This window comes from Pleurodeles waltl, chromosome 1_2 (assembly GCF_031143425.1).
Source record: "Pleurodeles waltl isolate 20211129_DDA chromosome 1_2, aPleWal1.hap1.20221129, whole genome shotgun sequence".
NCBI classification, from domain to species: domain Eukaryota; kingdom Metazoa; phylum Chordata; class Amphibia; order Caudata; family Salamandridae; genus Pleurodeles; species Pleurodeles waltl.
In genome coordinates this window covers 1337334187-1337354317 of record NC_090437.1, presented here as the reverse complement: position 1 = coordinate 1337354317, position 20131 = coordinate 1337334187, and the positions used below count along the sequence as shown (strand labels likewise).

At 48.0% G+C, this 20131-nt stretch overlaps 1 protein-coding gene across 1 annotated transcript in view; it reads left to right on the top strand.

The window, feature by feature from the left end:
• Positions 1–20131, top strand: part of LOC138257190 (probable E3 ubiquitin-protein ligase HERC1) — an 805868-nt gene that overhangs the window by 246387 nt on the left and 539350 nt on the right. The window contains exon 16 of the mRNA XM_069205891.1: positions 17656–17877. Within this exon, the coding sequence (XP_069061992.1) occupies positions 17656–17877 (222 nt within the window). The remainder of the gene's footprint in view (positions 1–17655; positions 17878–20131) is intronic.

The following is a 20131-nucleotide window of genomic DNA, read 5'->3' as shown; positions in this document are numbered from 1 at the left end:
GGACAGGAAGAAGAGAGTGACCCTCTCCCTGATCTCTTCTCTTCCACAGAACAAGATGCTCTAGTGGAAGGTGTAGTTTTAGCAGATTGTCTTACTGCTGAGCAGAAAGACCACTGCATAAATCTCCTGGGTCAGTTTTCTGAACTCTTTTCTACTGTGCCAGGCACCACTTCTTGGTGTGAGCACACTATAGATACTGGAGACAGCATGCCTGTCAAAAGTAAGATCTATAGGCAGCCTGACCATGTCAGGGACTGCATAAAACAAGAAGTTCAGAAAATGCTTGAACTGGGAGTGGTTGAGCACTCTGAAAGTCCATGGGCCTCTCCTGTGGTACTTGTACCAAAGCCTCATTCCAAAGATGGGAAAAAGGAAATGAGATTTTGTGTAGACTACAGAGGTCTCAACCAGGTAACTAAAACTGATGCTCACCCTATACCCAGGGCAGATGAGCTAATAGATACACTGGCATCTGCCAAGTATCTAAGCACCTTTGATTTGACTGCAGGGTACTGGTAGATCAAGTTATCAGAGGATGCAAAAGCAAAAACTGCATTTACGACTTTTGGAGGGTACTACCAATTCACAGTAATGCCCTTTGGATTGAAAAATGCACCTGCCACTTTTCAGAGGTTGGTGAATACAGTCCTGCAAGGGTTGGAGGCTTTTAGTGCAGCATATCTAGATGATATAGCTGTCTTTAGCTCTACCTGGGATGATCACCTGGTCCACCTATGGAAAGTTTTGGAGGCCCTGGAAAAGGCAGGCCTCACTATCAAGGCTTCAAAGTGCCAGATAGGGCAGGGGAAAGTGGTTTATCTGGGACACCTTGTAGGTGGAGAACAGATTGCACCACTTCAGGGGAAAATCCAAACTATCATAGATTGGGTTCCCCCTACAACTCAGACCCAGATGAGAGCCTTCTTAGGCCTCACTGGGTATTACAGGAGGTTCATAAAGAACTATGGCTCCATAGCAGCCCCTCTTAATGACCTCACTTCAAAGAAGATGCCTAAAAAGGTATTGTGGACAGCTAGCTGTCAGAAAGCTTTTGAGGAGCTGAAACAGGCCATGTGCTCTGCACCTGTCCTAAAAAGCCCCTGTTACTCCCAAAAATTAATTGTCCAAACTGATGCATCTGAATTAGGGGTAGGGGCAGTCTTATCACAACTGAATTCTGAGGGCCAGGATCAACCTGTTGCTTTTATCAGCAGGAGGTTGACCCCTAGAGAAAAGCGTTGGTCTGCTATAGAGAAGGAGGCCTTTGCTGTGGTCTGGGCACTGAAGAAGTTGAGGCCATACCTGTTTGGCATTCACTTCATTGTTCAGACAGACCACAAACCTCTACTTTGGCTAAAACAAATGAAAGGTGAAAACCCTAAATTGTTGAGGTGGTCCATATCTCTACAGGGAATGGACTATACAGTGGAACATAGACCTGGGAGTACCCACTCCAATACAGATGGACTCTCCAGATATTTCCACTTAGACAATGAAGACTCATCAAGTCATGGCTAGTCTTATTGTCCTTCGTTTGGGGGGGGGGTTGTGTAGGAAAGTACCATCTTGCCTGGCATGTTACCCCCATATTTCACTGTATATATGTTGTTTTAGTTGTATGTGTCACTGGGACCATGCCAGCCAGGGCCCCAGTGCTCATAAGTGTGCCCTGTATGTGTTACCTGTGTGATGACTAACTGTCTCGCTGAGGCTCTGCTAACCAGAACCTCAGTGGTTATGCTCTCTCATTTCTTTCCAAATTGTCACTAACAGGCTAGTGACCAATTTCACCAATTTACATTGGCATACTGGAACACCCTTATAATTCCCTAGTATATGGTACTGAGGTACCCAGGGTATTGGGGTTCCAGGAGATCCCTATGGGCTGCAGCATTTCTTTTGCCACCCATAGGGAGATCTGACAATTCTTACACAGGCCTGCCACAGCAGCCTGAGTGAAATAACGTCCACATTATTTCACAGCCATTTACCACTGCACTTAAGTAACTTATAAGTCACCTATATGTCTAACCTTTACCTGGTAAAGGTTGGGTGCTAGGTTACTTAGTGTGTGGGCACCCTTGCACTAGCCAAGGTGCCCCCACATTGTTCAGGGCAAATTCCCCGGACTTTGTGAGTGCGGGGACACCATTACACGTGTGCACTATACATATGTCACGACATATGTATAGCGTCACAATGGTAACTCCGATCATGGCCATGTAACATGTCTAAGATCATGGAATTGCTACCCCAATGCTATCCTGGCATTGGGGAGACAATCCCATGATCCCCCGGGTCTCTAGCAGAGACCCGGGTACTGCCAAACTGCCTTTCCCAGGGTTTCACTGCAGCTGCTGCTGCTGCCAACCCCTCAGACAGGTTTCTGCCCTCCTGGTGTCCAGCCAGGCTTGGCCCAGGAAGGCATAACAAAGGACTTCCTCAGAGAGAGGGTGTTACACCCTCTCCCTTTGGAAAAAGGTGTCAGGGCTGGGGAGGAGTAGCCTCCCCCAGCCTCTGGAAATGCTTTGATGGGCACAGATGGTGCCCATCTCTGGATAAGCCAGTCTACACCGGTTCAGGTGACATCAGAGACTCCTTCTGATAGGCTCTTACCTGTGTTGCTAGCCTATCCTCCTTCCTAAGTAGCCAAACCTCCTTTTCTGGCTATTTAGGGTCTCTGCTTTGGGGAATTCTTTAGATAACGAATGCAAGAGCTCATCAGAGTTCCTCTGCATCTCTCTCTTCACCTTCTGCCAAGGAATCGACCGCTGACTTCTCTGGACGCCTGCAAAACTGCAACAAAGTAGCAACAACGACTACTGCAACCTTGTATCGCTGATCCAGCCGCCTTCTTGTCTGCTTTCCTGGTGGTGCATGCTGTGGGGGTAGTCTGCCTCCTCTCTGCACTAGAAGCTCCGAAGAAATCTCCCGTGGGTCGACGGAATCTTCCCCCTGCAACCGCCGGCAACAAAAGACTGCATCACCGGTCCTCTGGGTCCCCTCTCAGCATGACGAGCGTGGTCCCTGGAACTCAGCAACTCTGTCCAAGTTACTCCCACAGTCCAGTGACTCTTCAGTCCAAGTTTAGTGGAGGTAAGTCCTTGCCTCCCCACGCTAGACTGCATTGCTGGGTACCGCGTGATTTGCAGCTGCTCCGGCTCCTGTGCACCGTTCCAGTATTTCCTTTGTGCACAGCCAAGCCTGGGTTCCCGACACTCTAACCTGCAGTGCACAACCTTCTGAGTTGTCCTCGGGCGTCGTGGGATCTTCTTTTGTGACTTCGGGTGAACTCCGGTTCACTCCTCTTTGTAGTGCCTGTTCCGGCACTTCTGCGGGTGCTGCTTGCTTCTGAGTGGGCTCCTTGTCTTGCTGGGCGCCCCCTCTGTCTCCTCACGCAATTGGCGACATCCTGGTCCCTCCTGGGCCACAGCAGCATCCAAAAACCCTAACCCCGACCCTTGCAGCTAGCAAGGCTTGTTTGCGGTCTTTCTGCGTGGGAACACCTCTGCAAGCTTCTTCACGACGTGGGACATCCATCCTCCAAAGGGGAAGTTCCTAGTCCTCTTCGTTCTTGCAGAATTTACAGCTTCTACCATCCGGTGGCAGCTTCTTTGCACCCTCAGCTGGCATTTCTTGGGCGTCTGCCCACTCACGACTTGAGTGTGACTCTTGGACTTGGTCCCCTTGTTCCACAGGTACTCTCATCTGGAAATCCATCGTTGTTGCATTGCTGGTGTTGGTCTTCCTTGCAGAATTTCCCTATCACGACTTCTGTGCTCTCTGGGGAACTTAGGTGCACTTTGCACCCACTTTTCAGGGTCTTGGGGTGGGCTATTTTTCTAACCCTCACTGTTTTCTTACAGTCCCAGCGACCCTCTACAAGCTCACATAGGTTTGGGGTCTATACGTTATTCGCATTCCACTTTTGGAGTATATGGTTTGTGTTGCCCCTATACCTATGTGCTCTCATTGCAATCTATTGTGACTATACATTGCTTCCATTGCTTTCTATTGCTATTACTGCATATTTTTGGTATTGTGTACATATATCTTGTGTATATTTGCTATCCTCATACTGAGGGTACTCACTGAGATACTTTTGGCATATTGTCATAAAAATAAAGTACCTTTATTTTTAGTATATCTGTGTATTGTGTTTTCTTATGATATTGTGCATATGACATCAGTGGTATAGTGGGAGCTTTGCATGTCTCCTAGTTCAGCCTAAGCTGCTCTGCTAAGCTACCTTTTCTATCAGCCTAAGCTGCTAGAAACACCTCTTCTACACTAATAAGGGATAACTGGACCTGGTACAAAGTGTAAGTACCCCTTGGTACCCACTACAAGCCAGGCCAGCCTCCTACAACCACCACACTCCATTAGTTTAAATATCTGGGGATCTGCATTTTTGCTGCGATGACCATCTGTTTGTAGGTCATCTGGGCAGACCTTTGACCTCAATACCGCAATCAATCCCCTTGTGGTCTAAGCTTACCTTGTGCCCCTCCCCCCCCATAAGCAGGGCTGCCCTTGCTAAGATGTTCATCCTATCCCGTCTGTTGTATTACTTCTCTGCCCTCCCCTTGAAGATCAGGGGTCAGTTTTTTAGGAAACTGAATTTTCTCCTCTGACGCCTACTTTGGGGGCAAGATAGGAGGACAAGACTATCCACCCTTTGGATCTGGGAAGAATGGGAGCCCCCCTTTATGAAAGTTATGGTGCAGCTATAGTTGCCAATGCAATGGCTTGGAAGGGTAGATGATGCAGAGGATGCTGAGGTGAAGCAGTGTTTGAAACAGACTCACTCCTCGATTGCTGCAAAACATAGGGCCTGATTTATAACTCGGCGGACGGGTTACTCCATCACAACAGAGACAGATATCCCGCCCACCGAAATCTAAATCCCATAGGGTAGAATGGGATTTAGATTTCGGCTGCCAAGGTATCCGTCACTATTGTGACGCAGTAACCTGTCCTCCGAGTTCTAAATTAAGCCCTTGGTCTTTTTTGATCTCCTGTTATAGGAGGGAGGTTTTGTCTGAAAAGTAGTTGTTTAATTGATCAAAGAGAGCCTGAGAAGGGTGGAAAAGGTATTTTGGCAGCTGGAGTACACCTGACACACAAAAAACAGAAACAAAGCAATCTATGTAATACAAGACAGGCATAAGACGCTTCCAGGCTAGTCCATCATGAGTCCATCATGGGACCGTGCACCAGTAGATGCAGTATTAACATGGCTGCCAATGTAAGGTCCAGTCAGTGCATGAAATGTCTAAAGCAAGAGCTTCATGAAGATATAAAGGACTTGAAGGTAAAAAAAACACCACAGAGAGCCTCCATCTGACTCATTAACATAACTTGAATTATTCCTGGATGTAAAAGGCAGCGGCACTACATGCACTCAGGGAGAGCAGCAAGACCCAGGACAATGACGTCACATGTAAACATATCCCATGGGAGTGGATGATTGTAGGAAAGTACCATCTTGCCTGGCATGTTACCCCCATTTTTCACTGTATATATGTTGTTTTAGTTGTATGTGTCACTAGGACCCTGGTAACCCAGGGCCCCAGTGCTCATAAGTGTGCCTGAATGTGTTACCTGTGTAGTGACTAACTGTCTCACTGAGGCTCTGCTAATCAGAACCTCAGTGGTTATGCTCTCTCATTTCTTTCCAAATTGTCACTGACAGGCTAGTGACCATTTTTACCAATTTACATTGGCTTACTGGAACACCCTTATAATTCCCTAGTATATGGTACTGAGGTACCCAGGGTATTGGGGTTCCAGGAGATCCCTATGGGCTGCAGCATTTCTTTTGCCACCCATAGGGAGCTCTGACAATTCTTACACAGGCCTGCCACTGCAGCCTGAGTGAAATAACGTCCACGTTATTTCACAGCCATTTTACACTGCACTTAAGTAACTTATAAGTCACCTATATGTCTAACCTTTACCTGGTAAAGGTTAGGTGCAAAGTTACTTAGTGTGAGGGCACCCTGGCACTAGCCAAGGTGCCCCCACATTGTTCAGAGCCAATTCACTGAACTTTGTGAGTGCGGGGACACCATTACACGAGTGCACTACATATAGGTCACTACCTATATGTAGCTTCACCATGGTAACTCCGAATATGGCCATGTAACATGTCTATGATCATGGAATTGCCCCCTCTATGCCACCCTGGCATTGTTGGTACAATTCCATGATCCCAGTGGTCTGTAGCACAGACCCTGGTACTGCCAGACTGCCCTTCCTGGGGTTTCTCTGCAGCTGCTGCTGCTGCCAACCCCTCAGACAGGCAGCTGCCCTCCTGGGGTCCAGCCAGGCCTGGCCCAGGATGGCAGAACAAAGAACTTCCTCTGAGAGAGGGTGTGACACCCTCTCCCTTTGGAAAATGGTGTGAAGGCAGGGGAGGAGTAGCCTCCCCCAGCCTCTGGAAATGCTTTGTTGGGCACAGATGTGCCCAATTCTGCATAAGCCAGTCTACACCGGTTCAGGGACCCCTTAGCCCCTGCTCTGGCGCGAAACTGGACAAAGGAAAGGGGAGTGACCACTCCCCTGACCTGCACCTCCCCTGGGAGGTGTCCAGAGCTCCTCCAGTGTGCTCCAGACCTCTGCCATCTTGGAAACAGAGGTTCTGCTGGCACACTGGACTGCTCTGAGTGGCCAGTGCTACCAGGTGACGTCAGAGACTCCTTGTGATAGGCTCCTTCAGGTGTTAGTAGCCTTTCCTCTCTCCTAGGTAGCCAAACCCTCTTTTCTGGCTATTTAGGGTCTCTGTCTCTGGGGAAACTTTAGATAACGAATGCATGAGCTCAGCCGAGTTCCTCTGCATCTCTCTCTTCACCTTCTGATAAGGAATCGACCGCTGACCGCGCTGGAAGCCTGCAAACCTGCAACATAGTAGCAAAGACGACTACTGCAACTCTGTAACGCTGATCCTGCCGCCTTCTCGACTGTTTTCCTGCTTGTGCATGCTGTGGGGGTAGTCTGCCTCCTCTCTGCACCAGAAGCTCCGAAGAAATCTCCCGTGGGTCGACGGAATCTTCCCCCTGCAACCGCAGGCACCAAAAAGCTGCATTACCGGTCCCTTGGGTCTCCTCTCAGCACGACGAGCGAGGTCCCTCGAATCCAGCGACACCGTCCAAGTGACCCCCACAGTCCAGTGACTCTTCAGCCCAAGTTTGGTGGAGGTAAGTCCTTGCCTCACCTCGCTGGGCTGCATTGCTGGGAACGGCGACTTTGCAAGCTACTCCGGCCCCTGTGCACTTCCGGCGGGAATCCTTCGTGCACAGCCAAGCCTGGGTCCACGGCACTCTAACCTGCATTGCACGACTTTCTAAGTTGGTCTCCGGCGACGTGGGACTCCTTTGTGCAACTTCGGCGAGCACCGTTTCACGCATCCTCGTAGTGCCTGTTTCTGGCACTTCTCCGGGAGCTACCTGCTTCAGTGAGGGCTCTTTGTCTTGCACGACGTCCCCTCTCTCTGCAGGTCCAATTTGCGACCTCCTGGTCCCTCCTGGGCCCCAGCAGCGTCCAAAAACGCCAAACGCACGATTTGCGTGTAGCAAGGCTTGTTGGAGTCCATCCGGCGGGAATACACTTCTGCACGACTCTCCAAGGCGTGGGGGATCCATCCTCCAAAGGGGAAGTCTCTAACCCTTGTCGTTCCTGCAGTATTCACAGTTCTTCAGCCTAGTAAGAGCTTCTTTGCACCAACCGCTGGCATTTCTTGGGCATCTGCCCATCTCCGAGCTGCTTGTGACTTTTGGACTTGGTCCCCTTGTTCCACAGGTACCCTCAGTCAGGAATCCATCGTTGTTGCATTGCTGATTTGTGTTTTCCTTGCATTTTCCCTCTAACACGACTATTTTGTCCTTAGGGGAACTTTGGTGCACTTTGCACTCACTTTTCAGGGTCTTGGGGAGGGTTATTTTTCTAACTCTCACTATTTTCTAATAGTCCCAGCGACCCTCTACAAGGTCACATAGGTTTGGGGTCCATTCGTGGTTCGCATTCCACTTCTGGAGTATATGGTTTGTGTTGACCCTATCCCTATGTTTCCCCATTGCATCCTATTGTAACTATACATCGTTTGCACTGTTTTCTAAGACTATACTGCATATTTTTGCTATTGTGTATATATATCTTGTGTATATTTCCTATCCTCTCACTGAGGGTACACTCTAAGATACTTTGGCATATTGTCATAAAAATAAAGTACCTTTATTTTTAGTATAACTGTGTATTGTGTTTTCTTATGATATTGTGCATATGACAATAAGTGGTACTGTAGTAGCTTCACACGTCTCCTAGTTCAGCCTAAGCTGCTCTGCTAAGCTACCATTATCTATCAGCCTAAGCTGCTAGACACCCTATACACTAATAAGGGATAACTGGGCCTGGTGCAAGGTGCAAGTACCCCTTGGTACTCACTACAAGCCAGTCCAGCCTCCTACATTGGTGGCAGCGGTGGGATAAGTGCTTGAGACTACTTACCACTCTTGTCATTGTACTTTTCATAAGAGAAAAATATACAAAACAAGGTCAGTGTATATACACATAGCCAAAAAGTTTTGCATTTCCTCTTTTCACTCTTTTCTAAGTGCTGAAAAGTACTTCTAAACTTTCAAAAAGTTCTTAAAAGTTTAAAAAGTTTTTTTCTGTCTTTCCAAAAAAGTTCTGAAAACTTTTTTCACTTTTTCTATCACTTTAACTCTCTCTAAAAATGTCTGGCACAGGAAAAAATGTTGAACTGTCCAAACTTGCATATGATCACCTTAGCTGGAAAGGAGCAAGGAGTCTCTGCATAGAGAGAGGTTTGAGTGTAGGGAAGAATGCTTCCTTAGAACTGTTAATTAATATGCTTAGAGTACAGGATAAGGCCATAAGTGCCCAATCTGTAGAAAAAGTAGCTAATGGTTCTCAATCTGATCCAGGGACTCCCCCAGGAAAAGGTTCAGGAAAGAAACTTCTCAGCCTGCCCATTACTAGACAGTCTAGCATAGTTGGTACAGAGGTTGAATCACACCATACTAATGGTGTGATCTCACATTATACTGGTAGCCAAGCTGTTAGGGTGCCCTCTGTAAGGGACAGGTCTCCTTCTGTTCATTCCCATCATACCTCTGTATCTAGAAATGTCCCTCCCACCCACCCTGATGACAGATTGTTAGAAAGGGAGCTCAATAGATTGAGAGTGGAACAAACCAGACTGAAGCTCAAGAAGCAACAGCTGGATTTGGATAGACAGTCTTTAGAAGTAGAGAGGGAAAGACAGAAGTTGGGTTTAGAAACCCATGGTGGCAGCAGCAGTATTCCCCATAGTCATCCTGCAAAAGAGCATGATTCCAGGAATCTGCACAAGATAAGATAGTTCCCCCTTATAAGGAGGGGGATGACATTAACAAGTGGTTTGCTGCACTTGAGAGGGCCTGTGCTGTACAGGATGTCCCTCAAAAGCAGTGGGCTGCTATCCTATGGCTATCATTTACTGGAAAAGGTAGGGATAGGCTCCTTACAGTAAAAGAAAATGATGCTAATAATTTCCAAGTTCTTAAGAATGCACTCCTGGATGGTTATGGCTTAACCACTGAACAGTACAGGATAAAGTTCAGAGAGACCAAAAAGGAGTCTTCACAAGACTGGGTTGATTTCATTGACCAGGCAGTGAAGGCCTTGGAGGGGTGGTTACATGGCAGTAAAGTTACTGATTATGACAGCCTGTATAACTTAATCCTGAGAGAGCATATTCTTAATAATTGTGTGTCTGATTTGTTGCACCAGTACTTGGTGGACTCTGATCTGACCTCTCCCCAAGAATTGGGAAAGAAGGCAGACAAATGGGTCAGAACAAGAGTGAACAGAAAAGTTCATACAGGGGGTGACAAAGATGGCAACAAAAAGAAGGATGGTAAGTCTTCTGACAAGGGTGGGGACAAATCTAAAAATGAGTCTTCATCAGGCCGACAAAAACACTCTGGTGGGGGTGGTGGGTCCAAATCCTCCTTTAATCAGAACAAGGAAAAGAAACCATGGTGCTATTTATGTAAGATAAAAGGCCATTGGACAACAGATCCCAGTTGTCCAAAGAAAGGCACCACAGCTCCTACCACTACAACCCCTACTGCTACACCTAGTGTCCCTACTAATAGCAGTGGTGGTGGGAGCAAACCTACTAATAGCCAATCCAAGGGAGTAGCTGGGCTCACTTTTGGTAATTTAGTTGGGGTTGGTCTGATTAGGGAGACCACAGAGGCTACTTTAGTCTCTGAAGGGGCTATTGATTTAGCCACGTTGGTTGCTTGCCCCCATAACTTGGAGAAGTACAAGCAACTAACCCTAATAAATGGTGTTGAGGTCCAGGCCTACAGGGACACAGGTGCCAGTGTCACAATGGTGATTGAAAAACCGGTGCACCCTGAACAACACATACTTGGACACCAGTACCAAGTAACCGATGCTCACAACATAACACAAAGCCACCCCATGGCTGTTGTAAATCTCAACTGGGGGGGGGTATCTGGTCCAAAGAAAGTTGTGGTAGCGTCAGATTTACCTGTAGACTGTCTATTAGGGAATGATTTGGAGACATCAGCTTGGTCAGATGTGGAGTTGGAGGCCCATGCATCAATGCTGGGCATCCCAGGGCATATTTTTGCTTTGACAAGGGCTCAGGCCAAAAAGCAAAAAGGACAGGGAAGCTTGGATCCTGGAACAATGGACCAAGTGCTCCCTAAAGCTAGGGCTAGTAGAAGCAAACCACTTCCTACTATCCCTCCCTCTACAGTGGATTCAACTTCAGAGGAAGAAGAATTCCCTCCCTGTGCAGAACCTACACCAGAGGAGCTGGAAGCAGACACTGCTGAGCTTTTGGGTGAAGGGGGGCCTGCCAGGGAGGAGCTGAGTGTGGCACAGCAAACCTGTCCCACATTAGAGGGTCTCAGACAGCAAGCTGTCAAACAGGCTAATGGGGATGTCAGTGACTCTCACAGAGTTTACTGGGAGGACAACCTCTTGTACACTGAGCATAGGGATCCTAAACCTGGAGCTGCCAGGAGATTAGTGATTCCTCAGGAGTACAGAAAGTTCCTCCTAACACTGGCACATGACATTCCCCTAGCTGGGCACCTGGGTCAAATGAAAACTTGGGACAGATTGGTACCATTGTTTCATTGGCCTAGGATGTCTGAGGACACAAAGGAATTTTGTAAGTCCTGTGAAACCTGTCAAGCCAGTGGCAAGACAGGTGGCACCCCAAAGGCACCCCTTATCCCACTGCCTGTGGTTGGGGTTCCCTTTGAAAGGGTAGGGGTTGACATAGTTGGCCCCCTTGACCCTCCTACTGCTTCAGGCAATAGGTTTATCTTGGTGGTAGTGGACCCTGCCACAAGATATCCTGAAGCAATTCCTTTAAGGACCACTACAGCTCCTGCAGTGGCAAAGGCCCTCCTGGGAATATTTTCCAGGGTGGGCTTCCCAAAGGAAGTAGTATCAGACAGAGGAAGCAATTTCATGTCTGCATACTTAAAGGCCATGTGGAAGGAGTGTGGTGTAACTTACAAGTTCACAACACCCTATCATCCACAAACAAATGGACTGGTGGAGAGATTTAATAAAACTCTCAAAGGCATGATTATGGGACTCCCTGAAAAACTCCGCAGGAGATGGGATATCCTTCTACCATGCCTCCTTTTTGCCTACAGGGAGGTACCCCAGAAAGGAGTGGGCTTCAGCCCCTTTGAACTTCTTTTTGGACACCCTGTTAGGGGTCCACTCACACTTGTAAAGGAGGGTTGGGAACAACCTTTAAAAGCTCCTAAGCAGGATATTGTGGATTATGTACTTGGCCTCAGATCAAGGATGGCTGAGTACATGAAAAAGGCCAGTAAAAACCTTCAGGCCAGCCAAGAGCTCCAGAAGCAATGGCATGATCAGAAGGCTGTTTTGGTTCAGTACCAACCAGGGCAGAAAGTGTGGGTCTTGGAGCCTGTGGCCCCATGAGCACTCCAAGATAAATGGAGTGGACCCCACACAATTGTTGAAAAGAAGGGTGAAGTCACCTACTTGGTTGACTTAGGCACTGCCAGGAGTCCCCTTAGGGTGCTCCATGTCAACCGCCTGAAACCCTACTATGACAGGGCTGATCTCACCCTGCTCATGGCAACAGATGAGGGACAGGAAGAAGACAGTGATCCTCTACCTGATCTCTTCTCTTCCACAGAACAAGATGCTCTTGTGGAAGGTGTAGTTTTGGCTGATTGTCTTACTGCTGAGCAGAAAGATAATTGCATAAATCTCCTAGGACAATTTTCAGAACTCTTCTCCATTGTGCCAGGCACCACTTCTTGGTGTGAGCACACTATAGATACTGGAGACAGTTTACCTGTCAAAAGTAAGATCTATAGGCAGCCTGACCATGTCAGGGACTGCATAAAGCAAGAAGTTCAGAAAATGTTGGAACTAGGAGTGGTTGAGCACTCTGACAGTCCATGGGCTTCTCCTGTGGTACTGGTACCAAAACCCAATTCTAAAGATGGAAAGAAGGAAATGAGGTTTTGTGTAGACTATAGAGGTCTCAACTTGGTAACCAAAACTGATGCTCACCCTATACCCAGGGCAGATGAGCTTATAGATACACTGGCATCAGCCAAGTATCTAAGCACTTTTGATTTGACTGCAGGGTATTGGCAGATCAAATTGTCAGAAGATGCTAAACCTAAGACTGCATTTTCTACCATTGGAGGACATTACCAGTTTACTGTAATGCCTTTTGGTTTGAAAAATGCACCTGCCACTTTTCAGAGGTTGGTGAACACAGTCCTGCAAGGGCTGGAAGCTTTCAGTACAGCATATTTGGATGATATAGCTGTCTTTAGCTCCAGCTCGGATGATCACCTGGTCCACCTATGGAAAGTTTTGGAGGCTCTGCAAAAGGCAGGCCTCACTATCAAGGCTTCAAAGTGCCAGATAGGGCAGGGTAAGGTGGTTTATCTGGGACACCTTGTTGGTGGGGAACAGATTGCACCACTTCAGGGGAAAATCCAAACTATTATTGATTGGGTTCCCCCTACCACTCAGACTCAGGTGAGAGCCTTCCTAGGCCTCACTGGGTATTACAGGAGGTTCATTAAGAACTATGGCTCCGTTGCAGCCCCTCTTAATGACCTCACATCCAAGAAAATGCCTAAAAAGGTATTATGGACAGCAAGCTGTCAGAAAGCTTTTGAGGAGCTGAAGCAGGCCATGTGCTCTGCACCTGTCCTGAAAAGCCCTTGTTACTCTAAAAAATTCTATGTCCAAACTGATGCATCTGAATTAGGAGTAGGGGCAGTCCTATCACAACTTAATTCTGAGGGCCAGGATCAACCTGTTGCTTTTATTAGTAGGAGGTTGACCCCTAGAGAAAAGCGTTGGTCTGCCATTGAGAGGGAGGCCTTTGCTGTGGTCTGGGCTCTGAAGAAGTTGAGGCCATACCTGTTTGGCACTCACTTCATTGTTCAGACAGACCACAAACCTCTACTTTGGCTAAAACAAATGAAAGGTGAAAATCCTAAATTGTTGAGGTGGTCCATATCCCTACAGGGAATGGACTATACAGTGGAACATAGACCTGGGAGTAGCCACTCCAATGCAGATGGACTCTCCAGATATTTCCACTTAGACAATGAAGACTCATCAGGTAATGGCTAGTCTTATTATCCTTCGTTTGGGGGGGGGTTGTGTAGGAAAGTACCATCTTGCCTGGCATGTTACCCCCATTTTTCACTGTATATATGTTGTTTTAGTTGTATGTGTCACTAGGACCCTGGTAACCCAGGGCCCCAGTGCTCATAAGTGTGCCTGAATGTGTTACCTGTGTAGTGACTAACTGTCTCACTGAGGCTCTGCTAATCAGAACCTCAGTGGTTATGCTCTCTCATTTCTTTCCAAATTGTCACTGACAGGCTAGTGACCATTTTTACCAATTTACATTGGCTTACTGGAACACCCTTATAATTCCCTAGTATATGGTACTGAGGTACCCAGGGTATTGGGGTTCCAGGAGATCCCTATGGGCTGCAGCATTTCTTTTGCCACCCATAGGGAGCTCTGACAATTCTTACACAGGCCTGCCACTGCAGCCTGAGTGAAATAACGTCCACGTTATTTCACAGCCATTTTACACTGCACTTAAGTAACTTATAAGTCACCTATATGTCTAACCTTTACCTGGTAAAGGTTAGGTGCAAAGTTACTTAGTGTGAGGGCACCCTGGCACTAGCCAAGGTGCCCCCACATTGTTCAGAGCCAATTCACTGAACTTTGTGAGTGCGGGGACACCATTACACGCGTGCACTACATATAGGTCACTACCTATATGTAGCTTCACCATGGTAACTCCGAATATGGCCATGTAACATGTCTATGATCATGGAATTGCCCCCTCTATGCCATCCTGGCATTGTTGGTACAATTCCATGATCCCAGTGGTCTGTAGCACAGACCCTGGTACTGCCAGACTGCCCTTCCTGGGGTTTCTCTGCAGCTGCTGCTGCTGCCAACCCCTCAGACAGGCAGCTGCCCTCCTGGGGTCCAGCCAGGCCTGGCCCAGGATGGCAGAACAAAGAACTTCCTCTGAGAGAGGGTGTGACACCCTCTCCCTTTGGAAAATGGTGTGAAGGCAGGGGAGGAGTAGCCTCCCCCAGCCTCTGGAAATGCTTTGTTGGGCACAGATGTGCCCAATTCTGCATAAGCCAGTCTACACCGGTTCAGGGACCCCTTAGCCCCTGCTCTGGCGCGAAACTGGACAAAGGAAAGGGGAGTGACCACTCCCCTGACCTGCACCTCCCCTGGGAGGTGTCCAGAGCTCCTCCAGTGTGCTCCAGACCTCTGCCATCTTGGAAACAGAGGTGCTGCTGGCACACTGGACTGCTCTGAGTGGCCAGTGCCACCAGGTGACGTCAGAGACTCCTTGTGATAGGCTCCTTCAGGTGTTAGTAGCCTTTCCTCTCTCCTAGGTAGCCAAACCCTCTTTTCTGGCTATTTAGGGTCTCTGTCTCTGGGGAAACTTTAGATAACGAATGCATGATCTCAGCCGAGTTCCTCTGCATCTCTCTCTTCACCTTCTGATAAGGAATCGACCGCTGACCGCGCTGGAAGCCTGCAAACCTGCAACATAGTAGCAAAGACGACTACTGCAACTCTGTAACGCTGATCCTGCCGCCTTCTCGACTGTTTTCCTGCTTGTGCATGCTGTGGGGGTAGTCTGCCTCCTCTCTGCACCAGAAGCTCCGTAGAAATCTCCCGTGGGTCGACGGAATCTTCCCCCTGCAACCGCAGGCACCAAAAAGCTGCATTACCGGTCCCTTGGGTCTCCTCTCAGCACGACGAGCGAGGTCCCTCGAATCCAGCGACACCGTCCAAGTGACCCCCACAGTCCAGTGACTCTTCAGCCCAAGTTTGGTGGAGGTAAGTCCTTGCCTCACCTCGCTGGGATGCATTGCTGGGAACCGCGACTTTGCAAGCTACTCCGGCCCCTGTGCACTTCCGGCGGGAATCCTTCGTGCACAGCCAAGCCTGGGTCCACGGCACTCTAACCTGCATTGCACGACTTTCTAAGTTGGTCTCCGGCGACGTGGGACTCCTTTGTGCAACTTCGGCGAGCACCGTTTCACGCATCCTCGTAGTGCCTGTTTCTGGCACTTCTCCGGGTGCTACCTGCTTCAGTGAGGGCTCTTTGTCTTGCTCGACGTCCCCTCTCTCTGCAGGTCCAATTTGCGACCTCCTGGTCCCTCTTGGGCCCCAGCAGCGTCCAAAAACGCCAAACGCACGATTTGCGTGTAGCAAGGCTTGTTGGCGTCCATCCGGCGGGAAAACACTTCTGCACGACTCTCCAAGGCGTGGGGGATCCATCCTCCAAAGGGGAAGTCTCTAACCCTTGTCGTTCCTGCAGTATTCACAGTTCTTCAGCCTAGTAAGAGCTTCTTTGCACCAACCGCTGGCATTTCTTGGGCATCTGCCCATCTCCGAGCTGCTTGTGACTTTTGGACTTGGTCCCCTTGTTCCACAGGTACCCTCAGTCAGGAATCCATCGTTGTTGCATTGCTGATTTGTGTTTTCCTTGCATTTTCCCTCTAACACGACTATTTTGTCCTTTGGGGAACTTTGGTGCACTTTGCACTCACTTTTCAGGGTCTTGGGGAGGGTTATTTTTCTAACTCTCACTATTTTCTAATAGTCCCAGCGACCCTCTACAAGGTCACATAGGTTTGGGGTCCATTCGTGGTTCGCATTCCACTTCTGGAGTATATGGTTTGTGTTGCCCCTATCCCTATGTTTCCCCATTGCATCCTATTGTAACTATACATCGTTTGCACTGTTTTCTAAGACTATACTGCATATTTTTGCTATTGTGTATATATATCTTGTGTATATTTCCTATCCTCTCACTGAGGGTACACTCTAAGATACTTTGGCATATTGTCATAAAAATAAAGTACCTTTATTTTTAGTATAACTGTGTATTGTGTTTTCTTATGATATTGTGCATATGACAATAAGTGGTACTGTAGTAGCTTCACACGTCTCCTAGTTCAGCCTAAGCTGCTCTGCTAAGCTACCATTATCTATCAGCCTAAGCTGATAGACACCCTATACACTAATAAGGGATAACTGGGCCTGGTGCAAGGTGCAAGTACCCCTTGGTACTCACTACAATCCAGTCCAGCCTCCTACAATGATACGCATACCCTAGAGGCTTCTAAACTGCCAACCTCACTCACAACAGAGCAGCTCACACACACACACAACAAACACACATACAGACACCCCCACACACACCACACACACATACCCCATATGCACATACACACACATGCAACAACCACACACACAGACCCACACAAACACAACGATACACACAGACCCCGTATGCACATACACACACATGCGCAACAACCACACACACACAACAAACACAGACACACACACACATAGACACACACACTCCACCCCCCACAGGGATTTGCATGCCCAGATGTGGTGTTTATCCGCTGTCTTTACTGAGATGAATGAACAGTAGTAGGCCGGTGTAGTTGGAGGTCTGTGGATGCGGCTGGCAAAGGTTCTTCTTGTCATCTGGATGTTTACTCTAACCTCCTAGGGTTGGATGATCCCCCTTATCTGCCCTTCATATTCTGGCTCCTCTCTCCTTTATGTACTTTGTTCTCTAGGGGGGCAGCTGCTGTTAGACACCCATGAGGTTAGAACTGTCTCTTTTGTTGATAGGACCTTCTCGGTGACTGGAGCAATACAGTGAAACAAATCCCTCACTCTCTGACTTACTAACCTTTCACACATTCCTTCATAGTCAACTATAGTTAATAAATGAACTAGGGTTTTCAGCAAGGTATCTCTGCGTGGCATAGTGAATCTCACTTACGGGCTTGTGCTGCCCTTGCATCACCTTTCATGACTCAAGGGCAACCTAAGTCCTTAGTAAATCTGGGCGGATGTATCTGTTGTGTCATCTGCTATCGCGACAAGTAACCTCTGTGTACCTGCGCTGTGTAAATATTAAATAAGTTAAGAGTGCTACAGCTGCACTATGTGCTGAGTTTGGAACACGTTAGATGCACAACTTACCACTATCCTGTCTCCTCTTTCCAGGGGTCCTCCACTCCTCTGAGGCTGGAAGCCTCTTGTGCCAAGTGGTCTACTCCCTTCTTCTGCTGCCTCTAGAGGAGGTCCGCTGGCTCCTGGATCCTCTCCGGGGCCTGATGAAGGCGCTCTGCATGGTGAGCAGCCGCCTGTCCTGCACAGCGGTGCTGGAGCAAGAGGAGCTGCAGGGAACTCATCCAGGTGAAGCCTTTACGCACTTCAGCCTTCACCGTATGTTACATGTGCCCTGGTGGGGACAGCACCCAGCATTTACATATGCCAAGTAGGTGGGCTCCAAGACCTAGACAGGAGCTTTCTCTGTATATTCAGTGATGCAATACAACATTTCAGCATCACAGGGAGGTGAACGTAGAGAACATGAGAAAAATGTGGGGAGTTAGAAGAGGGCAAAACAAAGGAAGGCCTTCTGGCTGTCTGTCACCGAGATACCCAATATACCCAAGGGCAGCTCCTGTGCAGAGGAGAGGGCAGCACAGACAAGGGTCCTGTGATCCACAGAGATACCCTGTATGTCTACAAGCATCTTTCACTTCGGATGTGGCAGAGGAGAGGACAACACAGAGAAAAGCCCTCTGACTGTGACCCATGGGGATACTATGTATGTCTACAGGCAGCCGCCACTTGAAACATAGCAGAGGACAGGACAACACTAGGCTTGAACAGAATTTCAATTACTCCAGAGTAATCGAAGTCATTTTGGCAGTGCTGCATTACTCTTTGATGTGGAATTACCAATATTCATGCAAAAATCCTCCTGCGAGAGCTCATTTAGGGACCCGAGCAGCTGCTCGCTAGTCATGTTCTGCTGCACTAAGCACTATTTCTCATTGCAAAAATGCATTCATGCGTCCATTTTGGACATGAGGGGGCATTTTTGCACCAAGAAATAGTGCTAAAACCAGAATTAGTCTTCTTACATAATTCTGTGTAATCTTGCAGAATTCTTAGGTAATTCCTAGGTAATTCCGAGTGATCACTGTACATGGGATTTTGCAAATTACGCCCACCCCTAGACAACACAGAGGAGGGCCCTCTGACTGTGATCCACAGCGACACTCTGAATGTCTATGGCAATCTACTACTTCAGATGTTGCAGCAGAGAGTTCAGCACCACAAAGGGCCCTCTGACTGTTATCTACGGAGACACTCTATCAGTAGATGCCACACCAGATGTGGCTGAGGAAAACTCAGAGAGAATATTAAAGACTGATTGGGGCACAGGTGATGTCACAGGAAGTGTTGGGAACCATGCTAAAGTTAGGTCTGTACATGAACCAGGTCACCCCGGAAGCCTGAACAATTCAAACATAGGCAAGACCAAAGGAAGAAGTGTGAGGGACAATGGGTGAAGCATGACCAGCTTAATCAAGCATTGGCAAAGCCAACAGGTCTAGCTTTCTATCAAGCTTTACTAGCAAAATAGAAAAGGGGGGAGATGGAGGGAGAGTGTGGGAGAAGGGAGATAGTGGACAAAAATGGAAAGTGAAAGAGGGAAATGAGTCAAAAGAGAAAAAGACAGAGAGAGAGGAGAAAGAGGGGAGAGCCAAAGAGGGGTAGCAAGAGAAGAGGGTGAGAGAGTGGAAAGATGTTGAAAGAGTATGAGACTGCTCGAAAAGAAAGAGGTGGAGCGAGATGGAATTGTTTTAGAGAACGTTAGCGAGATTTGGCAAGAAAGGGGCAGAGAAAGAAGAGAGATGAAGAGAGCAAAGGGGTGATAGAGATGGTGAAAAGGGGAGACAGATGTGTGAGAGAGAAAGAGAGAGCCGAGTGAGAGCGTGAACTGGTGGGTGAGGTAGAGTCAGAGCCTCCACCAGCTTTGAGCGGCACGCATAGGTTTCTGATGCATTGGTTGCCTCACTCCATCTGCTTGGCTTGTAGTGCAGATCTACATTCCCTTGAAAGAAAGGGCAGACAGGGTTAGGATATATTGAAGCAGGCAGCAGTGAGAAAACAGAGTTCAAGAAATATACAAAGTGGAGGTTCAAATCAGTTTTAAATGAAAAGTGAAAAATGAAAAGTCCACTTTTCAGTTAAAACTGAGTTTAACTGATACAACACCCCCAAAAGGAATATTTGCTTTGCAGTAGAAATCGGAAAACACCGCATTTTGCTGCACTTTCCTGCTTTGATGCATTGTGGTATCCAAGCAGTTGGGACTTAGTAAGACACCTGGCCCTTTTAACTATCTGCAAAGTCCCTGAAATCCCTGGATCTACTTCCATGACCGCCTTTGAAGCATGGCTCACGTCATATGGATTAAACTTGCTGGTTACCGTGCAGTGGCCAGCTGGTTCACAGATGACCTATGGGCACGGGTTCCATCCACGGGAAGAGGCAGTACCGTGATATCATCCTTCACTGAGAGCAGGGCGGGGACTTGCTTTCTGAAAGCTCTGGTATCAAGATTGTAGCAACAAAGATTACAGTGCGACCCCTCCTCTAGAATGGCTGTCCTCCCATAAAG